The sequence below is a fragment of the Dipodomys merriami genome, unplaced genomic scaffold (genome assembly GCF_024711535.1).
Source record: "Dipodomys merriami isolate MVZ:Mamm:240054 unplaced genomic scaffold, mDipMer1.0.p SCAF_3, whole genome shotgun sequence".
In the NCBI taxonomy this organism is placed as follows: domain Eukaryota; kingdom Metazoa; phylum Chordata; class Mammalia; order Rodentia; family Heteromyidae; genus Dipodomys; species Dipodomys merriami.
The window spans coordinates 107,809,534-107,833,602 of record NW_027204492.1 but is presented as its reverse complement, the minus strand read 5'-3'; the positions used below and the strand labels follow the sequence as shown (position 1 = coordinate 107,833,602).

Genomic DNA, 24,069 nt, shown 5'->3' with positions numbered 1-24,069 from the left:
ACCTGAGGCCCAGAACATATTCCACCTGACTTTCTACAATACATTCTTTATTTTCACCAGGAAAGGTTGAAATGAGTTTATTTTGGGCTAGAGTCCACAGTGGTAGCTCATTATAGGGAGATGGAGTTTATGCTAGGTTGAGAACTTCATCAAGTTAATGGCTTCCATATCCTGTTAGAAATCCTTGTTCCTTTGCTAGTCTTTAGAAACTATTGTGTTGCAAAGAACAGAGCTCTTCAAGTTAACCAAAGTACTGTTGACACAGTTGAGAATAAGCATTGTTCATTTCTATGGGTTTATTTTTTTTCCTTTTTTTTTAAATTGTGAAAATACTGTACTGAGGGGTTACAATTACATGGGCAAGATAATGAGTAGATTTCCTTATCAAGCATTGTAGCCTCCTTTGTTACCCCTTCCCATTCCTTCCCATCCCCCCCCAAAGTTGTAAAGTTCGTTTTTTCCACGTAACAACTTGTACATCTCATTGTTGCAATGGATCCACCTGTATCTCTATTTAAACGATTTGTTTTTTCCCTTTCCCTCCACAAATTATACCAACATCAAATACAGTGAAAGCAGGGGTTATACCACGGGGGAGGGAAATACAAAGCAACAAAGAAATCATCTTATAAATGTGTTAGAAACAATTACCTGAAAGAAAAAACCATTTGAATGCATATCTTAGGGTTCATTTCCCTAACATCAACTTATCTGACCTTTTCTGCTTGACTCAGACCTGTACTAGTTATTGCAAATAAGGGAAACCATGGGACCTATGTTTCTTTGGGCCTGGCTTACTTCACTTATTATAATTTTTTCCAAGTCTTTCCATTTCCTAACAAATGGGGCAATTGTTAGGTTTTTAAAAAGAGATAACTGAGTAAGAACAGCAGCACACACGTGGTATTCAGGTAAGGGGTAGGTTTATTCATCGTTCCAGCTGGCACCAGGCCATCTTGGTCCTCCACGCGGTGGGGAAAGGCCTGGGAAAGAGAGAGAGCTGGGAAAGAGAGAGAAAAGAGCTAGAAAAGAGAGAAAAGAGCTAGAAAAGAGAGAAAAGAGCTAGAAAAGAGAGTGTCTGGGAAAGGTGGGAAAGAGAGAGCTAGGAAAGAGAAGGAAAGAGCTGAGAAAGAGCTAGAAAAGAGCAGAGAGAGAGAGCATCTGGGCCTGGGCTAGGTCTTATCTAGGGTATGGGCAGAGAAAGGTGTGGCCACATCAAATTCAGATGTGACCTCAGCGCATGCAGATGTGACCTCTTCCAGGTGTGCCAGTTGCCTAGGTAACACAGGTACTGGGTGGAGACTTTGCTGGGAGGAGGGTGGAGTCTGCTCGCCATCCAGGAGCCGACCTTACAGCAATGTCTTTCTTTCTGATGGAGGCATAGAATTCCATTGTGTATATATACCACATTTTCTTGATCCATCTACTGAGGGGCATCTAGGTTGGTTCCATATCTTAGCTATGGTAAATAAGATGCTGGAGGGGATGCGGACAGAAGGGAACCTTACTGCATTGTTGGTTGGAGTGTAAACTTGTTTAACCACTTTGGAAAGCAGTATGGAGGTTCCTCAAAAGACTCCACATAGAGCTCCCCTATGACCCAGCAATCCCACTTTACGGCATTTACCCAAATGATCCCAAACAAGACCACACTAAAGCTACCAGCACGACTATGTTTATTCTATGGATTTATGTCTAGCTCAATATGCTGTATAGCAGACTGGCTATCAAACACAGGTAGATGTCCTCCCCTGAATTCATGGCTCTTTCCCTTCCTTCCTTCCTTCCTTCCTTCCTTCCTTCTCTCCCTCTCTCCCTCCCTCCCTCCCTCCCTCCCTCCCTCCCTCCTTCCCTCCTTCCCTCCTTCCGTTGTGGGGCCTGAACTCTGGGCCTGGGCGCTGTCCCTCAGCTCTTCAGCTCAAGGCTAGCACTCTACCACTTGAGCCACAGCACCACTTCTGGCCTTTTCTGTTTATGTGGTGCTGAGGAATCGAACCCAGGGCCTCATGCATGCGAGGCAAGCACTCTACCTACCACTGAGCCACCTTCCCAGCCCATGACTTTCTATTTCTCATATCCATTGCCAGGTGGCAGGCTTATTCTCTTACCTGGTCCCATTTGCTACCATCTGCCTGAGGTAGAAGAAGCTTCTTCTAAGGTCCTGTTTACCTGTTCTCTCAAGGTAGTTCTGATTGTGGTGTCACCTTTTTTTTTGTGCCGGTCCTAAGACTTGTACTCAGCCTGAGTACTGTCTCTGAGCTTCTTTTGCTCAAGCTTCTGCCATCGAGTCACAGTTCCACTTCAGGCTTTTTGGTGGCTAAATTGGAGGTAAGCGTGTTGTGACTTTCTTGCCCATGCTGGCTTGAACTGCAGTCCTCAAATTTCAGCCTCCTGAGTAGCTAGGATAATAGGTATGAACCGCCTGTGCCTGGCTCCTATGTTCTTTTGTTAGGTGTAGTGCCTTTTCATTTTCTTCGGGTTTGAGTTACATTTTTCCAAACTCCTCAGTCTCTTTGCTGTTGTCATGTAGTGTCCTCTGCTGGTAATTTCTAGTATATTCATTCTATCAAAACCCACTGTATTTACACAAGCATAAAAGGAAAAAAAAGTCATCATTGAGTATACACTCCAGTAATACTTGGTATAGACAAAAACATTCCAGAGGCCAAAGAAACTAGTAAAGATTTGTTGTTAAATTACCCAGTTTGAGAGGACCACATACCAGATTTTTCATTGATTTCAAAGGGTTGAAAGATATCTTTGCAAATGGGGACATCTGGCAAATACCACTGTCATGCAAATGGTCACACACTTGCCATCACAATAATGATAGTACAAATAATAATAGCACAAATAATAGTAAGAGCAGAAATGCACTTGCACATTCCTGCTTTACGTCTGTATAGTGTATATCAACCTGATTCCCATCAGAAAGTATTCAGGTCAATCCAGAGGAGGGACTATTTATTCTGCGGAATATCTGATCTGAACTTTTAGAGAAGCACACTAAAAAAATACTCAAGTGAAGTGAGGGTTTAAAAAATAGCAGATGGGGGGCGGGGAGAGGCTGGGAAGGGATGGGAAGGGTAAGCAAAGGAGGAGGCTACAATGCTTGATAAGAAATGTACTCAGTATCTTGCCCATGTAATTGTAACTTCTCTGTGCAGTATTTTCACAATAAAAAATAAAAAAAAAATAGCAGATGGCAGTATATGCTCCTTTATTCTAAAGCAAAACAGTAATAAAGGACATATTGGGCCGTGGGGACACTTGAAGATGATGGCTCTTGTACTAGATAGTGGTATTGTCCACATGAACTGGTGAGACTGTGGTACTGGTCAGGTAATTACATAAGTCTTCAGTGACAGGTATTTGCTGAAGTCCTTTTTTTTTATTGTGAAAATACCATACAGAAGGGTTACAATTACATGGGCAAGATAATGAGTACATTTCTTATCAAGCATTGTAGCTTCCTCCTTTGTTTCCCCTTCCTATCCCTGTCCATCTCCCCCCACCCCCACAAAAGTTGGAAAGTTCATTTTCGACATAATGACTTGTACATCTCATTGTTGCAATGGGTCCACCTGTATCCCTATTAAAACAATTTGTTTTTTCCCTTCCCCTCCACAAATTATACCAACATCAAATACAGTGAAAACAGGGGTTATACCGTGGGGGAGGGACATACAAAGCAACAAAGAAATATAAATATGTTAGAAACAATAGCAAGAAAGAAAAAAACATTTGAGTCCTTATCTTGGGGTTCATTTTGCTTAACATCAACTTATCTGACCATTTCTGCTTGTCTCAGATATATACTAGATATTGCAAATAAGGGAAACCATGGGACCTATGTTTCTTTAGGCCTGGCTTACTTCACTTAATATAATTTTTCTTTCGCACATTCTCCAGTCTAGATCCCCTACTGAGGCAGTCCTTTTACAATGTTCGTTCCTGTTTCTTCTTTTTCCAGATTGCCACCTATAGTTCGAGGAGGCGCCATCGACAGATACTGGCCCACTGCTGATGGGCGCCTTGTTGAGTATGACATAGATGAAGTGGTGTACGATGAAGATTCACCTTATCAGAACATTAAAATTCTGCACTCAAAGCAGTTTGGAAATATTCTCATTCTTAGTGGAGATGTTAGTAAGTATCACACCTTGTGGCAAGGTGCCAGGATAATGGTGTTTTTTGGGGGTGGGGGACGGGGACGTTAGCACTGTGGATTTCAAATTTGGTTCTTATATTTTGTCAGTCGTGGGGCTTGAACTCTTGGCCTGGGTGCTGTCCCTAAGCAATTCAGCTCAAGGAGCGTGCTGAACCATTTGAGCCACAGCTCCACTTCTGGTTTCCTGGTGGTTAATTGGAGCTGAGAGTCTCACAGATTTTCCTGCCCGGTCTGGCTTTGAATTGTGATAATCAGATCACAGCCTCCCGATTAGCTAGGATTATAGGCGAGAGCCACTGGTGCCTGACTTCCAAGTTTGGTTCTTACTGCTGTCTCTAATCATTCATACTCACCAGGAGCCTGTGGCTCATGTCTGTTACTTGCTATTCAGATGGCTGACATCTGAGGATTGAGGTTCAAAACAAACCACTGAGCCACCTTCCCAGCCCCCAGATTGAATTTTTATGTGAACTTCCTTTTTCTTGTGATGAGTGGCTGGATTTTATTTCTTTAAAGTTTTTTTTTTTTAATTATTATTGTAAAGGTGATGTTCAGAGGGGTTATAGTTGCATAACTCAGGTAAAGAGCACATTTTTTTTGTCAGTCCTGGGGCTTGAACTCAGGACCTGATCACTGTCCCTGAGCTTTTGCTTAAGAATAGCACTCTACCACTTGAGCCACAGCAACACTTCCGGCCTTTTGCTGTTTATGTGGTACTAAGCAATTGAACCCTGGGCTTCATGCATGCTAGGCAAGCACTCTACCACTAAGCCACCTTCCCAGCCCAAGAGTACATTTCTTTTTGGACAGTGTCACTTCCTCCCTCGCTAGGTTTTATTGAAAAAAAAAAGTGAAATTGCCTTTTAAAAACACTTTGTTATAGAAAAACTTAGAACCATAATAAACCAATGAGTGTGATGAATCTATATATATTCACCATCAGCTATCAACAGTCTGATTGTGGTGAGTCTTGTTTCAGCTAAGCTCCAAGTCACCTTGTCACTATCAGTGTTTTTTCTCAAAGCTGGTGCTCTACCACTTGAGTGCCTTCAGTTCCATCGATGTCATTTTGAAGCTGCTTCTGGATGCCATATTATTTCATCTGTGATTATTCAGCATTTCAGCACATTGTTCAGACTGGATTTTCTTCCCATTGACTGATGTCCTTTTTTACTAGACATCACATGAATAATATTGATGAAGATTCCTTAGTGTAAAAGTCAAAATAACCTTGCACATTATGGAGATATTGGGGAAAGCCAGTAATGAAGGGGAGGTAGCAATGAGGCTCGAACTCAGGGTCTAGCCCTCTTACTTTTTTGCTTTTTTGCTCAAGGCAGGCATTTGAATAACACCTCTACTTCTGGCTTTTTGCTGGTTAATTTATGATTGGATTTCTCTGCCTAGGCTGGCTTCAGATTTTGATACTGAGATCTCAGCCTCCTGAGAACCTGGGGTTATAGGCATGAGCCACTGGCACCTGGTAAAAGTTTTTAAAGATGAAACAATTTTACATTTTAGATTAGATTCCAATACCTGCTAGAGTGGTAATGTCAGGGTGGTGGTGTATGTCTGAGTGGAGTCAACATTTGGATCTCTTTCTCTTCCCTAGATTTGGCAGAGAGTGATTTTGCATATACCCAGGCCATCATGGGAAGTGGCAAAGAAGATTACACTGGCAAAGATGTCCTGATTCTGGGAGGTGGAGATGGAGGCATATTATGTGAGATAGTCAAATTGAAACCAAAGATGGTCACTATGGTAGAGATATCCTTTGTTGTTTAATGGAACACGTTACATGGGCTTTTGCTTCCTTTTTTTATTTCCTTTTTAATCTTAAGATTACAGTCAGCAAGCCTGGTGCTAGTGGCTCATGCCTGTAATCCTAGCTACTCAGGGGGCTGAGATCTGAGGATCATGGTTCTAAGCCAGCCCTGGCAGGAAAGTCTGTGAAACTCTTTATCACCAATTTACCACCAAAAAGCTGGAAGTGGAGTTGTGGCTCAAGTGATAGATTGCTATCCTCGAGCAAAAAAACTCAGGGATAGCACCCAGGCCCTGAGTTCAAGCCCTAAGGTTGGACACACACATACACATATAGACACACACACAGATATACACACAAACACAAAAGATTTATGTCAGTATTACTATAGGCAGATCCATTATATGGACTGCCTTGAACAAACATTTCACTTTAGGACCAGTACCCTTTCACAGAGAAGCAGAGATAGAGATAATGTAGCTGAGTATTAAAGAGCAAGTAACTTTGGTACTCTATGATTATATAGCATTTGTCAAAATGGCTTCTGTAAACCATTTCATGGGAAGAAACAAAAATTTAGTTCCCTTTGAGTATCCCTAGAGTGAAAATAAAATTACTATCATAGTAATTTTTGAAACAATTCAGTTTCATAAAACCTTTATGCTTGTCTTAACTTTTTCTTAAGTGTTACTCTTCAGAATTCTTAGATATACTGAAATTCTCCTTAACCTTTTTTGAACATTGACCAAATGGTGATTGATGGATGTAAGAAATTTATGCGAAAAACATGTGGCGACGTCCTAGACAATCTTAAAGGAGACTGCTATCAGGTAATTATGTTTTCATGGTAATGTCTTTGAGTACTGATAATTACGTTATTGATTAGACTATGTCGTCTTAGTATTAGTGTATTTGGTTAAGTAGGTCGATTGTCTATGTGAATTAAATCACATTTGTATTTAACATTTAACTTACTTTTTGTTTTTGTCGGTTGTGGGGCTTGAACTCTGGGCCTGAGCACTGTCCCTCAGCTCATCAGTTCAAGGCTAGCGCTCTACCAGTTGAGCTACAGTGTCACTTCTGGCTTTCTGGTGGTTTATTGGAGATAAGAGTTTCAAGGACTTTCTTACCGGGGCTGGCTTTGAACTGCAATCCTCAGATCTCAGCCTCCTGAGTAGCTAGGATTACAGGCGTGAGCCACCAGCGCCCAGCTTTAACTTACTTTTATATTTAGGATAGATAAATGTAGATGCTAAAAAATCAGAAATTCTAGATTATCTATGTCAATACAATTAACTAATTTTTGGTGTTCATGTCAAACTCAGGTTTGCATGTCGTAGGTATACAGTCTGCCGTGTGTGTGTGTGTGTGTGTGTGTGTGTGTGTGTGTGTGTGTGTGTGTGTGTGTGTGTGTGTGTGTGTGCGTGCGTGCGTGCGTGCGTGCGTGCGTGCGTGCGTGCGTGCGTGCGTGCGTGCGTGCGTGCGCGCGCGCAGGTACTGAGATTGAGATTTGAGCATTGAGGTTCAAAGTCAGCCCAGGCAGAAAAATCCATGAGAGTTATAATCTCTAGTTACCCAGCACAAAAGCTACAAGTGAAGCTGTGGCTCAGGTGCTAGATCATCGGCTTTGAGCAAAAAAGGGACATGCCCAGGCCCTGAGTTCAACTCCTTGAACCTGCACCCCCTAAAAAAATAATGACTTTTTTGTATCTTTTACAATCAGTTATTATTAACATTTGTTTAAAAAATGTTTCACAAAAAAAAAAAAAGAAAAAAAAACCTTTTTTTTTTTTTAAAGCCAGAAGTGGTGCTGTGGCTCAAGTGGTAGATTGCTAGCCTTGAGCTGAAGAGCTGAAGGGCAGTATCCAGGCTCAGAGTTCAGGCCCACGACCGGACCCAAAAAACAAAAACAAAATAAAACAAAAAAAATGTTTCATTGGGGGCTGGGAAGGTGGCTCAGTGGTAGAGTGCTTGCCTTGCATGTCTGAGGCCCTAGGTTTGATTCCTCAGCACCCCATAAGCAAAAAGAAAAAAACTGGAAGCGGCGCTGTGGCTCAAGTGGTAGAGCACTAGCCTTGAGCTGAAGAGCTGAGGGACAGCGCCCAGGCCCAGAGTTCAGGCCCCACGACCGGACCCTTCCCCCCCCCCCCCCAAAAAAAAAGTTTCATTGCTGGTCACTGGTGGTCCATGCCTGTAATCCTGGCTACTCAGGAAGCTGAGATCTGAGGACTGGGATATCATGCCAGCCTCCCATGAAAGAAACAGAAAGGAAGGAAAGGAAGGAAGAAGGGAGTGAGGGAGAGGGAGGGAGGGAAAAAAAGAGCAAGGAAGCAGTTTGAGATTATCACTTTGTGAGTGTGCACGCACATACACACAAACACATACACGCATGAGTGTGCACCTCTCTGTAGCTTACGCTGGGGCCTGGACAATGTTCCTGACCTTTTTTTGCTCAAGGCTACCACTGTGCCACTTGAGCTGTAGCTCCACTTCAGGCTTTTCAGTGGTTGTTGAGAAAAAGTCTCACACTTTCCTGCTTGGTCTGGCTTTGAACCTTAATCCTCAGATCTCAGCATCCTGAATTGAACTAGGATTACAGGACTGAGCCTCTGGCATCCTGCTCCATAGCTTAATATGAATTTGTTAGGTAAAATAAATTTGTAATAGAGGGAAATATATTAAAACATAATAGAAGATATTATTAGAAACTTGCCTCTAAGGTTATAGCTAATGACATAGTACAAAATAGAATAAATGACAAAAGCCATTACCATAGAAATTAGGGACCAAATGATGGATGGTTATTACCTATGCTCAACATTGGTTCCTCTCCCCCTAAACCCCTTCTGGCCCTGGGGTGTGAACTCAGGGCCTGAGTGCTTTCCCTGAACATCTTTTGCTCAAGGCTAGTGCTCTACCACTTTAAGCCACAAATGCCACTTCTAGCTTTTTCTTAGTAGTTTATTGGAGATCAGAGTCTCATGGCCTTTCCTGCCTGGGCTGGCTTTGAACTTCAGCCATCCTCAGATTTCAGCCTTCTGAGTAGCTAGGATTATAGCGTGAGCCACTGGTACCTGGCCTTGTTTTTAAGCTGATATATCTATATCTATATCTATATCTATAGATATATATATATATATAGCAAATATAAGGGTGGAAGATGAAAATAACATACATATTAAAATAATTGCATGTGATATCTATGCTCACAAAATGTAAGAAACTTGTCTAAACTTTTAGTTGGATTCATGAAAATTTGGTGAAGCCTAAAAACAATTTGCTAAACACTGAATAAAAGGAAATGAGGAAACAGGAAATCCCATTCCATGTCAAAAGTCAACTTAAATACGTAAGCGTAAACTGAAAAAAAATATTAGGAGATTGACTTGAATTACAAATGAACTTTAAAACCAGTCTCATTCTAAGCCTAGCTGTTCATTTATTTAAAAAAAAAGAAATATCTGAGACTAGCCAGGAAAACTTTGGAGGCAGTCTTGAGCCTTGTCCTGTTGGTCAAGTTACTGTAAGGTACAGTAAACAAATAGGAAATGAGACGCAGATAGCAGACAGATAAGAATCAAGTTATGGGAACCTGAACTTGTCTGAAGTATACTAGGGACAATGTGAGGAACCACCTGCTTGGCATGCATTGCTGGTTGAGGCATGGACTGCTATTAAAACTGAAAACCAGCCAGGTGCCATTAGCTACTCAGATTGCTGAGATCTGAAGACTGCAATTCAAGGCTACCTCTATCAGACAATTCCAGGGGACCCTTACCTTTAGTTAACCAGCAAAAAGCCAGGTGTGGAAGTATGGCTCAAGTGGTAAAGCCTTGAGTGGAAAAGCTAAGGGAGAGATGAAGCCCTGAGTTGAAGCTCCAGAACTCCCTCCCCCCTCAACAATAAGAATTAAAAATTCTGAAAACTAGAACACATGTGTCTTTTTTTCCCAGTCCTGGGGCTCGAACTCAGGGCCTGGGTGCTTCCCTGAGCCTCTTTATGCTCAAGGCTGGCACTCTGCCACTTGAGCCACAGCGCCACTTCCTATTCTGAGTAGTTTATTGGAGATGAGAGTCTCAGGGACTTTCTGGCCTGGGCTGGCTTCAAACTGCAAGTCTCAGATCTCAGCCTCATGAGTAGCTAGGATTACAGGCATGAGCAACCAGTACCCAGCCACACATGGTTTGTTTTTTTTAACTCCCTAACCCAAAGTTTGTGCATTTAACACATAAGCAGAATTATCAGTGCCAGGACTGTGCTTATAGAAGACAAAGCTTGGCCATAAGAATAGAATTTTTTGTTGTTTGTTTTGTTTTCCTGGGGTATAAACTCAGGGTCTGGGCTCTGTCCCTGAGTTGCTTTTTTTTTTTTGCCATAGGGCTTGAACTCTGGGCCTGGGTGCTGTCCCTGAGCTCTTCAGCTCAAGGCTAGCCCTTTACCACAACGCCATTTCTGCTTTTCTGAGTGGTTTATAGGAGATAAGAGTCTCACAGATTTTCCTGCCCGGGGACTGACTTTGAACCATGATCCTCTGATCTCATCCTCCTGAGTAGCTAGGATGACAAGAGCCACCGGCACCCAGCTGGCAGGTGCTTTAACCCTGACACACACCCTGGCCCCAAGATGAGATTCACATGTGGGTTATAGTAGTTGGGGTATTAGTACTTTTCTCTCTACCTAATTAAACATTAAGTGAAACAGGTTATTAAATAATAATTCAGTAACAGGACAAGTTACAAGGAACTGTTTATCAGACTTTGATTGCTAAGTTTTAATATGTGACTTTGTTGTTCTTGTTGGTGGTGGTTGTGGACCTTGAACTTTGGGTCTGGGTGCTGTCCCAGAGGTCTTTTTCTACTGCTAGTACTCCACCACATTGAGCCACAGTTCCATTTCCTGTTTTCTGGTGATTAATTGGAGATAAGAGTCTTAACAGACTTTTCTGCTCGGACTGGCTTCAAACCACAATCCTCAGATTTCAGCCTCCTGAGTAGCTAGGATTACAGGTGTGAGCCACCAGCACCCACTGTGAATTTTTTTTTAACTAAAAAAATAAAAGCTGGGAGAAAAAACCCTCCAGCCTCATTCAGAGTTTTGCCTGGAGCCAGATGGTCTACAAAACATAGCTTCCATACTTCAAAAATATGGAAAACTCCCAGCTATTTCCTGTACACTAGTTTTCCTTACCGTGTTTTGCTTTCTGCATGTGTTCCTATAAGGTTGAATTTACAAGTTAAGCAAGTAAGAGATTTATAATAATAACTGCTAATAGTATGAATTACTGAAGTAAAATTCGTGGTGTCTTTATGTGCAAATGCTTGTGCATATGTGTACAGTTAGGTTTGAACCGAAGCATTGCTCATGCTATTCACATATTCAACTACCAAGCTACACCCCCAGCATCACCACTCCTGTGCGTTAGAGCCCTTATTAAGTAAAACAGTGCTTAAGTGAACCCAAGCACTGTGTTACCAGGATAATCTGACAACTAAGACAGAAGCGAATAGACTAGTTGTATACATAGCGTGGATACTCCAGACAATGGAATTTACTCATGTCCTGGGTGATGCTGTGTGGAAGTGTATCATACTGCTCAGAATTAAGTGCACATAATTTACAACTTGGATTATTTCCTGTTACACACACACACACACACACACACACACACACAAACACACACACTCTCACACACATCTATGGTTGGGTAATTGGGAGCTAAGACCATGGGTAGTGTCCCTGAATAAGGACACTGTGTAGGTTTTATTTGAGAATTGTAGCCCTTAATGGCTATTCTCCACTGTTGGATCACTCCTCTATAGTAGAAGCTGGTATTTATGATGGATTTTTTTTATCAGCAGTATTCAGAATGTATGAAACAGTATCGTTTAATAGTAATAGATACAAAAACCAAAAGATAATGAAGATCTGTAGTGTTTAGTATAAAAACAGAGCAGAATCTGGGCACCAGTGGCTTACACTTGTAATCAGGAGGCTGGGACCTGAGAGTGTGGTTCAAAGCCAGCCTGAGAAGAAAATCTGGCAAATTCTCACTTCCAAAAGCTCAAAGACTGCCCTGGACCTGAGTTCAAGCCCTAGGACTGGCACAACAAAAAGGAACAGAAAATATAGTCAGTGTTAGAAGAGGCAGTCTGAAGCAAAGTTAGCTTTTGAACTTTGCTTTCAGATAGTTCTGGTACACTTCTTGTTGAGTGCCTTTGGGCAAGCTGTGGAATCCGTCTTAAGTGATTGTGTTTCTCTGTGGATAAAATGGGGGCAATAACAATACCGGTAGGGTTGTTGTTTAGATGAGGTGTGCGTGCCTGTGAGGCTTATGCCAAGTGCTGCTTTTTTCTATTAGTCGATAGTGTGGCAGATGCTATGGAGCTTGGCCCCAGCTGGCATTGTCACTTTCTACGGTAACTGTTGTTAATAATTACATCCATATGTGTTGGCTCATGTGCGTAATGTGTTGGCTCATGTTCTCTGGTGACAGGTTCTAATAGAGGACTGTATTCCAGTACTGAAGAGGTACGCCAAAGAAGGGAGAGAGTTTGATTATGTGATTAATGACTTGACAGCGGTTCCGATCTCCACATCTCCAGAAGAAGGTAGATTCTGTGTCATATTTTTTCAAAGTTTTTTTTTATTGTTATCATAGAGGTGATATACAGATGGGTTACAGCTACATAAGTCAGGTAAAGTATATATTTCTCTTTGGACAATGTCACCCCCTCCTCTCACACTCTACCAATTCTGTATCATATTTTTAGTCTAGATACTTACTCATGAAAATGTTTCGTTAGTGCATCTGTATTAATTAAGATCTCGAATGATCCATTTTTTCCCTTTTTTTCTGTGTGTGTGCATGTGTGTGCACACGTGTGTGTGCACGTGTGTGCACGCATGCACACACCCACACCTCCCACCCTCCCCCACACTAGTTCTGTCTGTCTGTCTTTCTCTCCCTTCCTTCCTTCCTTCCTTCCTTCCTTCCTTCCTTCCTTCCTTCCTTCCTTCCTTCCTTCCTTCCTTCCTTTCCTTTCCTTTCCTTTCCTTTCCTTTCCCTTCCTCTCTTTCTCCCTTTCTCTCTCTTTTCTTTCTTTCTTTTCTTTTTCTTTTTTTCTTTCTTTCTTTCTTTCTTTCTTTCTTTCTTTCTTTCTTTCTTTCTTTCTTTCTTTCTTTCTTTCTTTCTTTCTTTCTCTCTCTCTTTCTTTTTCTCTCTTTCTCTCTCTCTTTCTCTCTCTCTTTCTTTCTTTCTTTCTTTCTTTCTTTCTTTCTTTCTTTCTCTCTTTCTTTCTCTTTCTTTCTTTCTTTCTCTCTTTCTTTCTCTCTTTCTTTCTTTCTTTCTTTCTTTTTCTTTCTCTTTCTTTCTCTCTTTCTCTCTCTCTTTCTCTCTTTCTTTCTCTCTTTCTTTTTCTTTCTCTTTCTTTCTCTCTTTCTTTCTCTTTCTCTTTCTTTCTCTCTTTCTTTCTCTTTCTCTTTCTTTCTCTCTCTCTTTCTCTCTCTCTCTCTCTCTTTCTCTCTCTCTCTCTCTCTCTTTCTCTCTTTCTCTCTCTCTCTCTTTCTCTCTCTCTCTCTTTCTCTCTTTCTCTCTCTCTTTCTCTCTCTTTCTCTCTCTCTCTCTCTCTCTCTTTCTCTCTTTCTCTCTTTCTCTCTCTCTCTTTCTTTCTTCTCTCTCTCTCTTTCTTTCTTTCTTTCTCTCTTTCTCTCTTTCTCTCTTTCTTTCTCTTTCTTTCTTTCTTTCTTTCTCTCTTTCTTTCTTTCTCTCTTTCTCTCTTTCTTTCTCTCTTTCTTTCTTTCTTTCTCTCTTTCTCTCTTTCTTTCTCTCTTTCTTTCTCTCTTTCTTTCTCTCTTTCTTTCTTTCTCTCTTTCTTTCTTTCTTTCTTTCTTTCTTTCTTTCTTTCTTTCTTTCTTTCTTTCTTTCTTTCTCTCTTTCTCTCTTTCTCTCTTTCTCTCTTTCTCTCTTTCTCTCTTTCTCTCTTTCTTTCTTTCGTGTGGGTCCTGGGGCTTAAACTTGGGACCAAAATGCTGCTCCTGATTTTTTTGCTCGAGACTAGTGCTTTTACCTCCTGAGCCACAGCTCCACTTTGAGCTTATTTTTGGTGGTGAATTGGAGATGAGTCTCACAGACTTCTCTGGACTGGCTTGAAACCATGATCTTCAGATCTCAGCCTCCTCATTAGCTAGGATTACAGGCGTGAGCCATGAGAAGTAGACAATTCTTTCATTTTTAAAAAAGATGTTACACTGAGGCCCATGGTAGAAAAATGGCTGGCTTTGGCTTTGGCTTTAAATCCTATTGTGCCATTTAATGAGTAGATTAGCTCACTTATTTGAAACTGTCATTCAAAAGGGCTCATAATCACATCATTAAGACTAATTGATAATTTCTTTCTTTTTTATTTTATTTTATTTTTTACCTGTAGCAAGACATACTGGGGATGTTTCTAACCAACAACATAGATTATTCCCCTTCTTAAACCACATGCCCCACACCTGCTGGTTCATGGTTTCTCTGTTAATGTTTCTACTATAAACTTAACTTCTTGCTGAGTTTACAAAATGGGTCCCAATCTTATGAGCATTGTGGTTTCTCTCTAGGTCTATTCCTTCCCTCTCAAGCAGTTTTCTTTCTGGTTGCAAGTACTGCCTTTGGTTTGAATATTTCTCTGGGGCAGGTACTGGGGTACAAAGCAGGGCAAGCATGCTACAGCACTGAGTTTTACATCCCCAGACCCCAGTGTGAGTTGTTATGCTGGTGTGAGAGCAGGGCTGTTTGGTTGCTGTTGTATTTTGACCTAGGTGTTTGTGTGTGGGGGACACTAGTATTGTTCATGAACACACTCCAGTATTGAGTCTCAAGCTCATAGATCTTGTGTGTGTGTGTGTGTGTGTGTGTGTGTGTGTGTGTGTGTGTGTGTGTGTGCGTGCGTGCATGCGTGTGCGTGAGGGGGGGAGAAAGAGACATTTGAGTACTGGAGTGAATATTTGCTGCATATTTTTGATGCATACAAACTTATTTGTAAAACTTAATTTTTTAATACTCAGATTCCACATGGGAGTTTCTCAGACTGATTCTTGACCTCTCGATGCGAGTACTGAAACAAGATGGGAAGTACTTTACACAGGTAGGCTATTCAAGTCCCCACCTTTGAAGAAGAATAAATAATTTGAAGTTCAAATTCAAAATTAAAATTTATGTATGATAAGGACAGAACAGCTTCATTAGATTATATTATCGCAACTAGTAACTTTCTCATTAGTTGGCCTGTCTTGAGTTTGCAGCAAGACCCTCAATAATCTGATTTGTAGTCTGGTCTTTGGCTGTATTTTGAAATTTGGCCACAAGATGGCAACAAAGACCATGCTTTTTTCTTTTTTCCTCTCTCCTCATCTCGGAGCAGTCTTCATTGCAAACCTCATTTAGTGAGATACACTTGATAAACAGCTTTACCCTGTAGTAATACTTTCTGCCACCAGATGGAAGTAAATTGTAGCTCTCCCCCGCCCTCTTCCCAGCCCCATTGAAAATGTGAAGGTGTTTTGTTTGGTTGGTTTTGGGGATTTTGTTTTTTGAGTTTTTTTTTTTGGACGTGTGTGTATGTTGTTCCTGGGCCTTGAAATCAAGGCCTGGGTGTTGTTCCTGAGCTATATTTATTTTTTTTTGGCTGGTCCTGGGGCTTGAATGCTGAGCTTGGGCACTGTCCATAAGCTTCTTTTGCTCACAGCTAATACTCTTCCACTTGGGCCACAGTGCCCCTTCCAGTTTTTGAGTGATTAATTGGAGATAAGAGTCTCATGAACTTTCTTGTTCAAGTTGGCTTTGAAACATGATCCTCAGATCTCAGCCTCCTGAGTAGCTAGGATTACAGATATGAGCCACTGGCACCCTGCTGTCCCTGAGCTTTTTAAGCTCAAGGATAGCCCTCTACCACTTGAGCCACAGTTCCACTTCAGCTTTTTGGTGGTAAATTGGAGATAAGAGTCTTATGGACTTTACTGCTGGGGCTGGCTTTGAACCGTAAACCTCAGATCTAACCCTCTTAATTAGTTAGGCTTTTAGGCGTGAACCACCAGTGCCTGGCTTTTTTCTTGATATCTATACAAAATATATACAAATCCAAACATTAATAAAATTCTGAAAATGAAAGCAAAGGCAGCTAGTTGATAACTGAGTCTATTTACTCAGCACAAAAATTACAGTGCTTAGGAAGTATTGCATTCTTTTCTCTGCATTCTGAGTGAGTACATAGATATTATACCCACTACCCCAAATTTCTTTCTTGGGCTGGCATAAAAGGTTTATTAAATCATAAGCAATATTTCATACTCTACAGTGCTTCTATAATCCTCATTCCCTAAGAAACTATATATGATATAAATAACTTCATAAAATATTTCTTTGCTAAGCAAAAAATGCTACTTTTTAAGTTACTTTTGGGTGATGTATAAAACTGCACAAATTGATGTGATGTTCAAATGCATGTGTGTATTTTGTGTAATGTGTAAGGTGAAAACATTTAATCTCCTCAGTCATTTACATTTGTGACGAAAGCATTAGTAATTCCTTACTTGTAGTTTTAGCTTTTTTGTACATAACTTACCTGTAAGTCAGCACACTGCAGTTACAGTCCTGTATTTGAACCTCTTCTTTGTGTGTGTGTGTGTGTGTGTGTGTGTGTGTGTGTGTGTGTGTGTGTGTGTGTGTGTGTGTGTGTGTGTGTGTGTGCTGGTCCTGGGGCTTGAAACCAACGTTGGATGCTGTTTCTGAGCTTTGGTGCTTAAGGCTAGCATTCTTCCATTTGAGCCATATGTCCACTTCTGGCTCTTTAGTGTTTAATCAAAAGTAAGAATCTCGTAGAATTTCCTGCCCATGCTAGCTTTGAACTGAGATCCTCAGATCTCACCTTCCTGAATCACTATGATTACAGGCATGAACTACTTGGTTTAACCTTAAACTCTATGCTATCCTAGACTTTTGGGGTTTTGAGATGAATAAGTCTGAAAATAATTTAGCAGTTGCAAGATAACCTTGACTTAGGCTCTAACCCTCCTGTTTCTTCCTCTTCCTCCAGCCTACAAAACCTGCAGGCTGGTAGAGATTCAATCTGGACTTTGAACTTGGTGAAAGAACTTAGAGGAGTAAATAGATGTCTGCAAGTGGCTGTTCTTTTCCCTCTGATATTTAGATGTGATTTTTTCCCCCAGTCCTGGGGCTTGAACTCAAGGCCTGGACACTGTCCCTGAGCTTCTTTTGCTCTAGCACTCTACCATTTGAGACACAGCTCCACTTCTGGCTTTTTCTGTGTATGTGGTACTGAGGAATAGAACCCAGGGCTTCATACATGCTGTGCAAGCACTCTACCACTACGCTACATTCCCAGCCTCTGTGATTATTTTTTTAGCACAATTGAGACTTGATTCTATCTGAAGTAGGGGTCTACAAACTACAATCCAAATGTGGCATCCTGTTGTTTTTTTGTAGCTTGCTGGGCATGCAGCCAAGCTCATTCATTACGTAGTGTCTGTGGCTGCTTTCCTGCCACATGGGCAGTGGACATTAATGGGGGAAACTGTATGGTCTACCTAGCCTAAAGTATTTCCTGTCTGGCCCTTACAGAGGAAGTTTGCTGACCTGTGGTTTATACTAGATCTATGGTGAAGCCTGTTCAAAGGCTTCTTAATTCTAAAAGCAGCCTTGGTCCAGGGAGTTGAGCTTTTTTGACAATTGGGTATTCTGTAAGCAGAGCATACCTGTAGCATTGATTCTTTCACATTTATTTCCTGAGTGGGCGGGGTGGTACTGGGGCCTGAACTTTGGGTTTAGGCACAGTCCCTGAGCTCCGTTGCTCAAGGCTAGCACTCTACCACATGAGCCACTACTCCACTTCTGGCTTTTTGGTAGTTAATTTGAGATAAGATTCCCAGATTCGGTCTGAGAAGGTGGCTCAGTGGTAGAGTGCTTGCCTTGCATGCATGAGTCCCTGGGTTCGATTCCTCAGCACCACATAAACAGAAAAAACCAAATTGGTGCTGTGGCCCAAGTGGTAGTAGAGTGCTCGCCTTGAGCTGAAGAGTTGAGGGACAGCGCCCAAGTCTAGAGTTGAAGACCCACGACTGACCAAAAAAAAGTGTGGGGGGGTTTGGAAGGTGTCTCAGTGGTAGAGTGCTTGCCTTGCATGCATGAGGCCCTGGGTTCGATTCCTCAGCACCACATAAGCAGAAAAAGCTGGAAGTGGTGCTGTGGCTCAAGTGGTAGAGCACTAGCCTTGAGCTGAAGAGCTGAGGGACAGCGCCCAGGCCCAGAGTTCAGGCCCCACGATCACCACCACCACCAACAAAAAAGTACAGAAAAGTGAAATGCCTCCTGTTTCTTTTTTGGGTAGATCTCTATTTACAGAGTTTCTCCTTTTTTCTTTTCTTTTCCTTTTTTTTTCTTTTTTTTCTTTGGTCAGTCGTGGGGCTTGAACTCTGGGCTTGGGCATTCTCCCTGCACTCTTCAGCTCAAGGCAAGTACTCTACTGCTTGAGCCATAGCACTACTTCTGGTTTTCTAGTGGTTTATTGGAGATAAGAGTCTCACGGACTTTCCTGCCTGGGCTAGCTTTGAACTGCAATCCTCAGATCTCAGCCTCCTGAGTAGCTAGGATTACAGGCGTGAGCCACTGGTGCCTGGCTCCTTTTTTTTTTTTCTCTTTAAAAACTCCTTGACAATGTTGGGAAAGGCAAATTGAAATCTTCCCATTTTCTTACCACATTGTCTAAAAGGAAGCCCATGCATCCCATTTACCTTCTATAAAGAAAGAACAGGGTGTCAGTTTTAAGATGGCAGAAAACCATTTAGCTGTGCACCTTGGTGCCGTTTTCATTCTATATAAGTTCCCCAGGGGTGATGTGTTCTAAAAACAACTGGGCAGTGTTTTCTATTTGGGAATCGTAAATTACACATGTGGTGTTTGTGTGCTCTCATGGTGAACTTGATGTTGAAACCAAATTATATGCTGGGAAGGGCACATTGGCCAAATTCCACTCCAGGACCCTAGATGATGGGTTATTAAACAGGCTGGCACTAAAGGACGACGTCATGCTAAGTTTAAAACCAAGACTTGCTCTTGGAATAGTTGTAACGTCCTGTCCATCATACATAGTAGGCTAGCTCATTGTTTTCAAAATACCATTCTCAAGTTCTAGCATAATTGGCTGCCCTTTATTTGTAAATAATTTTCACCCATATTGTTTTGTCTGTTGGTTGTTTCAAGGAAAATTAATAAAGTTATTAGGAAGAAGAAATAGAATCAACGCTAGATCCAATAGTCTTCTGAGTGTTTAACATCAGTGGTTAAAAAGAAAATGATGAAAGCCAGGTGCTGGTGGCTCACACCTGTAATTTTAACTACTCAGGAGGTTGAGATCTGAGTTTCTTGGTTCAAAGCCAGCCCAAGCAGGAAAATCTGTGAGGCTCTCATCTCAAATTAACTATTAACAAGCCTGAAGTAGAGCTGTGGCTCAAGTGGTAGAGTGCTAGCCTTGAGCAAAGGAAGCTCAGGGACAGTGCTCAGGCACTGAGTTCAAGCTCCGGGACTGGCACAAAAAAAGAAATGGACAGTTTTAAATACTTATTTGGGAGTGTGCTAAAATGACCATAAAAACTTACTTTAGACTTCTGAGTGAAATGTACATTTTAAGAAAATCTCTTGTATTTTCATATACACCTTAAAGATTCAGAAATGCAATGTATGCATTCAGCAGCTCTATTAGGTTTTTGGCCAGCTTCTCTGGTTCTCATCACTATTATTTTCCTCATGGGTACAGGGTGGTATCCATGTTTCTAAGCATTGCATCCAGGTTCTAGGCTGGAAGAGACTGTAAGGGGGCTGGTCCTAATCCTAGAATCTCAGCTGACTCTGGCTGCCAAGGAGGCTGAAGCAGTGGTCCATAAAAGAGAACAGTTGCAACAAGTTAAAAGAAAGTTCTTAATAATGACTATAGCTCAGACATATTTTTTTTTGGGGGGGGGCGGTCGTGGGGCTTGAACTCTGGGCCTGGGCGCTGTCCCTCAGCTCTTCAACTCAAGGCTAGCACTCTACCACTTGAGCCACAGCACCACTTCCGGCTTTTTTCTTTTTGCTTATGTGGTGCTGAGGAATTGAACCCAGGGCCTCATGCATGCAAGGCAAGTGCTCTACCACTGAGCTACCTTCCTAGCCCAGCTCAGACATATTTTTATTTATATCCTAAGTGAAATTTTGTTTCATGTCTTCATCACAGATTTTGGGGGAAAGAATGAGCTGTGAATATCATACCATGTTAGCATTTTGGTCTCTCAGGAGGGTTGTAGTTGAAACCACTCTGGAAATTAAAGACATCATCATTTTGATACTTCGTTTTCAACACAGTGGTGACCATTATTGAAAAAAACTTACTTTGAATGGGTTATGTGTATGAATCTTTGCTGAATTGCATGGTGTGGCTACGATGAACTGTGTCATTAATGAGAAATGGGTCTCATTGCTTTCTATTGCTTCATACTCTTCATAATTTGAAATCGCTTGGTAAATGAGGCAGAAGGAGAATGAACTAATGAATCTATAAATAGAATTCAATGCAATTTGTGACAGTACAGAGGCTTTATCTCGTTTTTGAAGATGAATTTTATCTCTAGCTAGAATTGTTCTCGTTTATTAGAGACCTTCAAATGAGTAGGACTTATGAATGCCATTATTCACTTTTCTCTCTTTGATTTAGGGGAACTGTGTCAATTTGACTGAAGCCCTGTCACTCTATGAAGAACAGCTCGGGCGCCTGTATTGTCCTGTGGAGTTCTCCAAGGAGATTGTCTGTGTCCCTTCATACTTGGAATTGTATCCTTTAACCATGAACTGCGTTGCTAGATTATCACACCCAAATCATTCCTATACTGGTTTCATGTTTTAAATCCTAATAATGGGTAGAATTAACTGTGTAGTCTGTAAAGTCCTGTTTTTCAAACTTGGCAGGGACTACTACTGGGAGGTTTAAAAATTAGTGATTTCTGGGTCCCTTTCCCAGAGACTCTGAGTTGAGATTTGCTCTCGCTTCTTAGGTGCTCTTCATAAGCAAGTAGGATTGATCCAAAGCTGTGGTTCTCAGAGGCTGTTATATGGGAGGTGGGTTCCAATGGCCTATTTTACTAGTCCTCTAAAGGACCTATGCATAAAATGGATTAAAGTGGCACCATATATGCCAGGTACTAGTGGCTCACGCCTGTCATCCTAGCTACTCAGGAAGCTGAGATCTGAGGATTGTTGTTGAAAGCTAGCCCAGGCAGGAGAGTCCATGAGACTCCAGAAAAGCTGTGGCTCAAAGTGGTAGAGCGTTAGCTTTGAGTATAAAAGAGCTCAGGGACAGCACCTAGGCCCTGAATTCAAGCCCCACAACCAACCCCTGTCTGGCAGGTTAAAAATTCCAGAGACACTCATTGGATTCACTAAAACAATCTGACTTTAACGCTTGTTTCTATATATGAAACTTGATGCTAATTTGCAGCAGAAATTAAGGATTAAAATAATACTGGTTCAGGACCACAGTTAATGTTAGTGTTCCCTATTATTCTACTTAATAAAGTAAATCCAGATAATAAAGACGACTGGAAAGGAGCTGGGCACTAGTGGCTCAATGCCTGTAATCCTAGCTACGCAGGAGGCTGTGATCTGAGGATTTTGGTTCAAAGCCAGCCTTGGCAGAAAAAAAATCCATTTGACTCATCTCCAGTTAACCACCAGAAAACTGGAAGTGGCATTGTGGCTCATGTGGTAAAGCACTCACCTTGAGCTGAAGAGCTGAGGAATAGCGCCCAGGGCCCAGAGTTCAAGTCCCACGACTGACCAAATAAAAAAAAAAAAAAACAACTGAGATCTGAGGATTGCAGTTTGAAGCCAGCGTGGGCAGGAAAGTCCATGAGACTCTTATCTCCAGGAAACTACTCAGAAAAAGCCAGAAGTAGCACTGTAGCTCAAGAGTAGAGAGCTAGCCTTTAGCATAAAGAAGCTCAGGCCCTGAGTTTAAGCACCAGCAAAAAAAAAAAAAAGAAAAGAAAGAGTCCCAAACAAACAAAGATTTGAAAGGAGTGTGCTGTTCGGAATTTGTACATCCTTTCTTCTGAAAGGTGCACAGGCTGGAGGGTGGAGTCAGCAGAGTCTAGGTTTGAGGGAGAATAGAGTGGATGCTGGCCTGCAGCCAGGCTGGATTTGCCCTATTAGGTGTAGTGATTGCTGAACAGTGTCAGAGGCAGATCAAATCTCACCAGTGACCAACAGACAAACAAAACACCCTAAAACAAAAGCCCCCAAACAAACCTTGTCACCTCCACTGTAGAAAAGGGTATCTTGTTAGCGTACCTATCTGTGCCCTTCCCTGGTCTGCAGAAATGTTGACTCCTCCCCTCCTGCCCTACACTTTGCACTGCCCACAAGGAGCTCTCTAGGAACAGCTGCATGCGATCTGTGTTAACTGAAATCAGTGTCCTTCATCCTTTCCCTTCCTTCTCTCTTTCCCACTGTCCCCTATCTATCTCCCTCCTTTGCTCCTCTCTCCTTTCCTTCTGGTACAAACCTTTTGTTAGATCCTGGAAGCAGTAGTAGTACCAGTTCCTTTAGCCTTTTGTCCACTCAAGCCTCCTCACAAGTCCCAGGAGGTAGGTCTCCCAGGCTGCAAAGTGGCCTTACTCAAAAGTCTTCATTCCCATTACCACAGTGTTCTAAAGCCATGAAGCTCCCCACCCACCCCCACCCCCACCATCCATCTTCCAATACAAATGTTAAATGATGCCTGTTCTCCCTTGTATGACCTGTTTCATTCCTTGACACTTTGTCCAGGTGGGTATTTTACACTGTTTGGAAGAAAGCTAAACCTTGAAGATGAACCTCCCTAATGTGCTGCAAATAGCCTTCCTGACCTCCATATTCTGTATATGACATCTAAGCGAGTCAGGCAAATGAATTGTGAATTCCTTCAAGTTTTCTCTTTTTAGGAATTATTTTTAATTTAAAAAAGCCAATGGAAAAATGTATATTTTGATGAGCTAGGGCGTTGATTTTTTTTTTTTTTTTGCAAGTCAGTTGAAGGACAATTAGACAGCAAGCAAAGACTACGAAATGCACTGACCCCCCTAGAATGTGATTTTTGTTACTTTTTATTTCTGTGTGGGTTTTTTGTTGTTTAGTTTTGTTTTGGTTTTGGCAGGTTTTCCATTTGGACATTTGGAGGAATGAATATCTTTGTTTTGTTCTGGAGGGAAGTTCTTTCCCACAAAATTGACTTAGGTATTAAATTTGGTGCTTAAGAGAAAGAGTTCAAAATGAGTAGGAATGCTTCAATTAAAATTACAAAAGAGATATTTCATGTGTTGTGTTTGTTTTATTTTAGCTTAGTCCCTTTTCCTGCCTCTGATGGCCTTGAACAAAGTGACTACATGGACTACTTTTAGTTCCCTGACAGCACCCCTTGTCACTTTAAAATGGAATGGATAGCTGGGCCCCAGCGGCTCACACCTGTAATCCTAGCTACTCAGGAGGCTGAGATCTGAGAATCATAGTTCAAGACCAGCCCACGCAGGAAAATCTGTTGTTAGACTCATGTCTCCAGTTTGCTAATAAAAAGCCAGAAGTAGAAGGATGCTATGGCTCAAAGTGTTGTTAGAGTGCTGGCCCTGAGCAAAAAAGCTCAGAGACGGCTCTCAGGCCCTGAGCTCAAGGCTCAGGACTAGCACACATAGACAAAAACAGATGACTTTTGGGGCCCTTTTGAACAGTAGTAATGACTTCACCTACCAACTGTGGTAGATGGTGCACAGCCTTTTCTGTATTATAAAGTTGGTCTGAGATGACAAGAGATTTTACCTGAGTATAAAGTTGAAAGCCAAAATCATATTTGTGTTCCTTTTCTTATTTTGGTGTCTTAGATGTCATATAGTTTTGGATAGCTGTTATGAAACTTCCAGACAATTGTCCAGTAGCGTAGATACACAGTAGACTTTCTGGAGAGACATAATGGAGCAAAAAGAACAAGTTGAGAACTCTTTCTAAGGAAGTGTATGGACCTATCAACTTGCATTGTGTTGCAAGTAATAGTCTATATGAAAGGGAAGCTTATATTGA

The 24,069-nt window shown here is 41.6% G+C and overlaps 1 protein-coding gene across 1 annotated transcript in view; it reads left to right on the top strand.

Moving 5' to 3' along the window:
- Sms (spermine synthase) overlaps positions 1-23,307 on the top strand; it is a 58,482-nt gene extending 35,175 nt beyond the window's left edge. The window contains exons 5-11 of the mRNA XM_070040719.1: positions 3,974-4,149; positions 5,784-5,938; positions 6,677-6,766; positions 12,430-12,544; positions 14,985-15,064; positions 20,681-20,796; positions 22,789-23,307. Coding sequence (XP_069896820.1) covers positions 3,974-4,149; positions 5,784-5,938; positions 6,677-6,766; positions 12,430-12,544; positions 14,985-15,064; positions 20,681-20,796; positions 22,789-22,828 — 772 coding nt within the window. The 3' untranslated portion in view covers positions 22,829-23,307. The remainder of the gene's footprint in view (positions 1-3,973; positions 4,150-5,783; positions 5,939-6,676; positions 6,767-12,429; positions 12,545-14,984; positions 15,065-20,680; positions 20,797-22,788) is intronic.
- Positions 23,308-24,069: the final 762 nt, after the last annotated feature.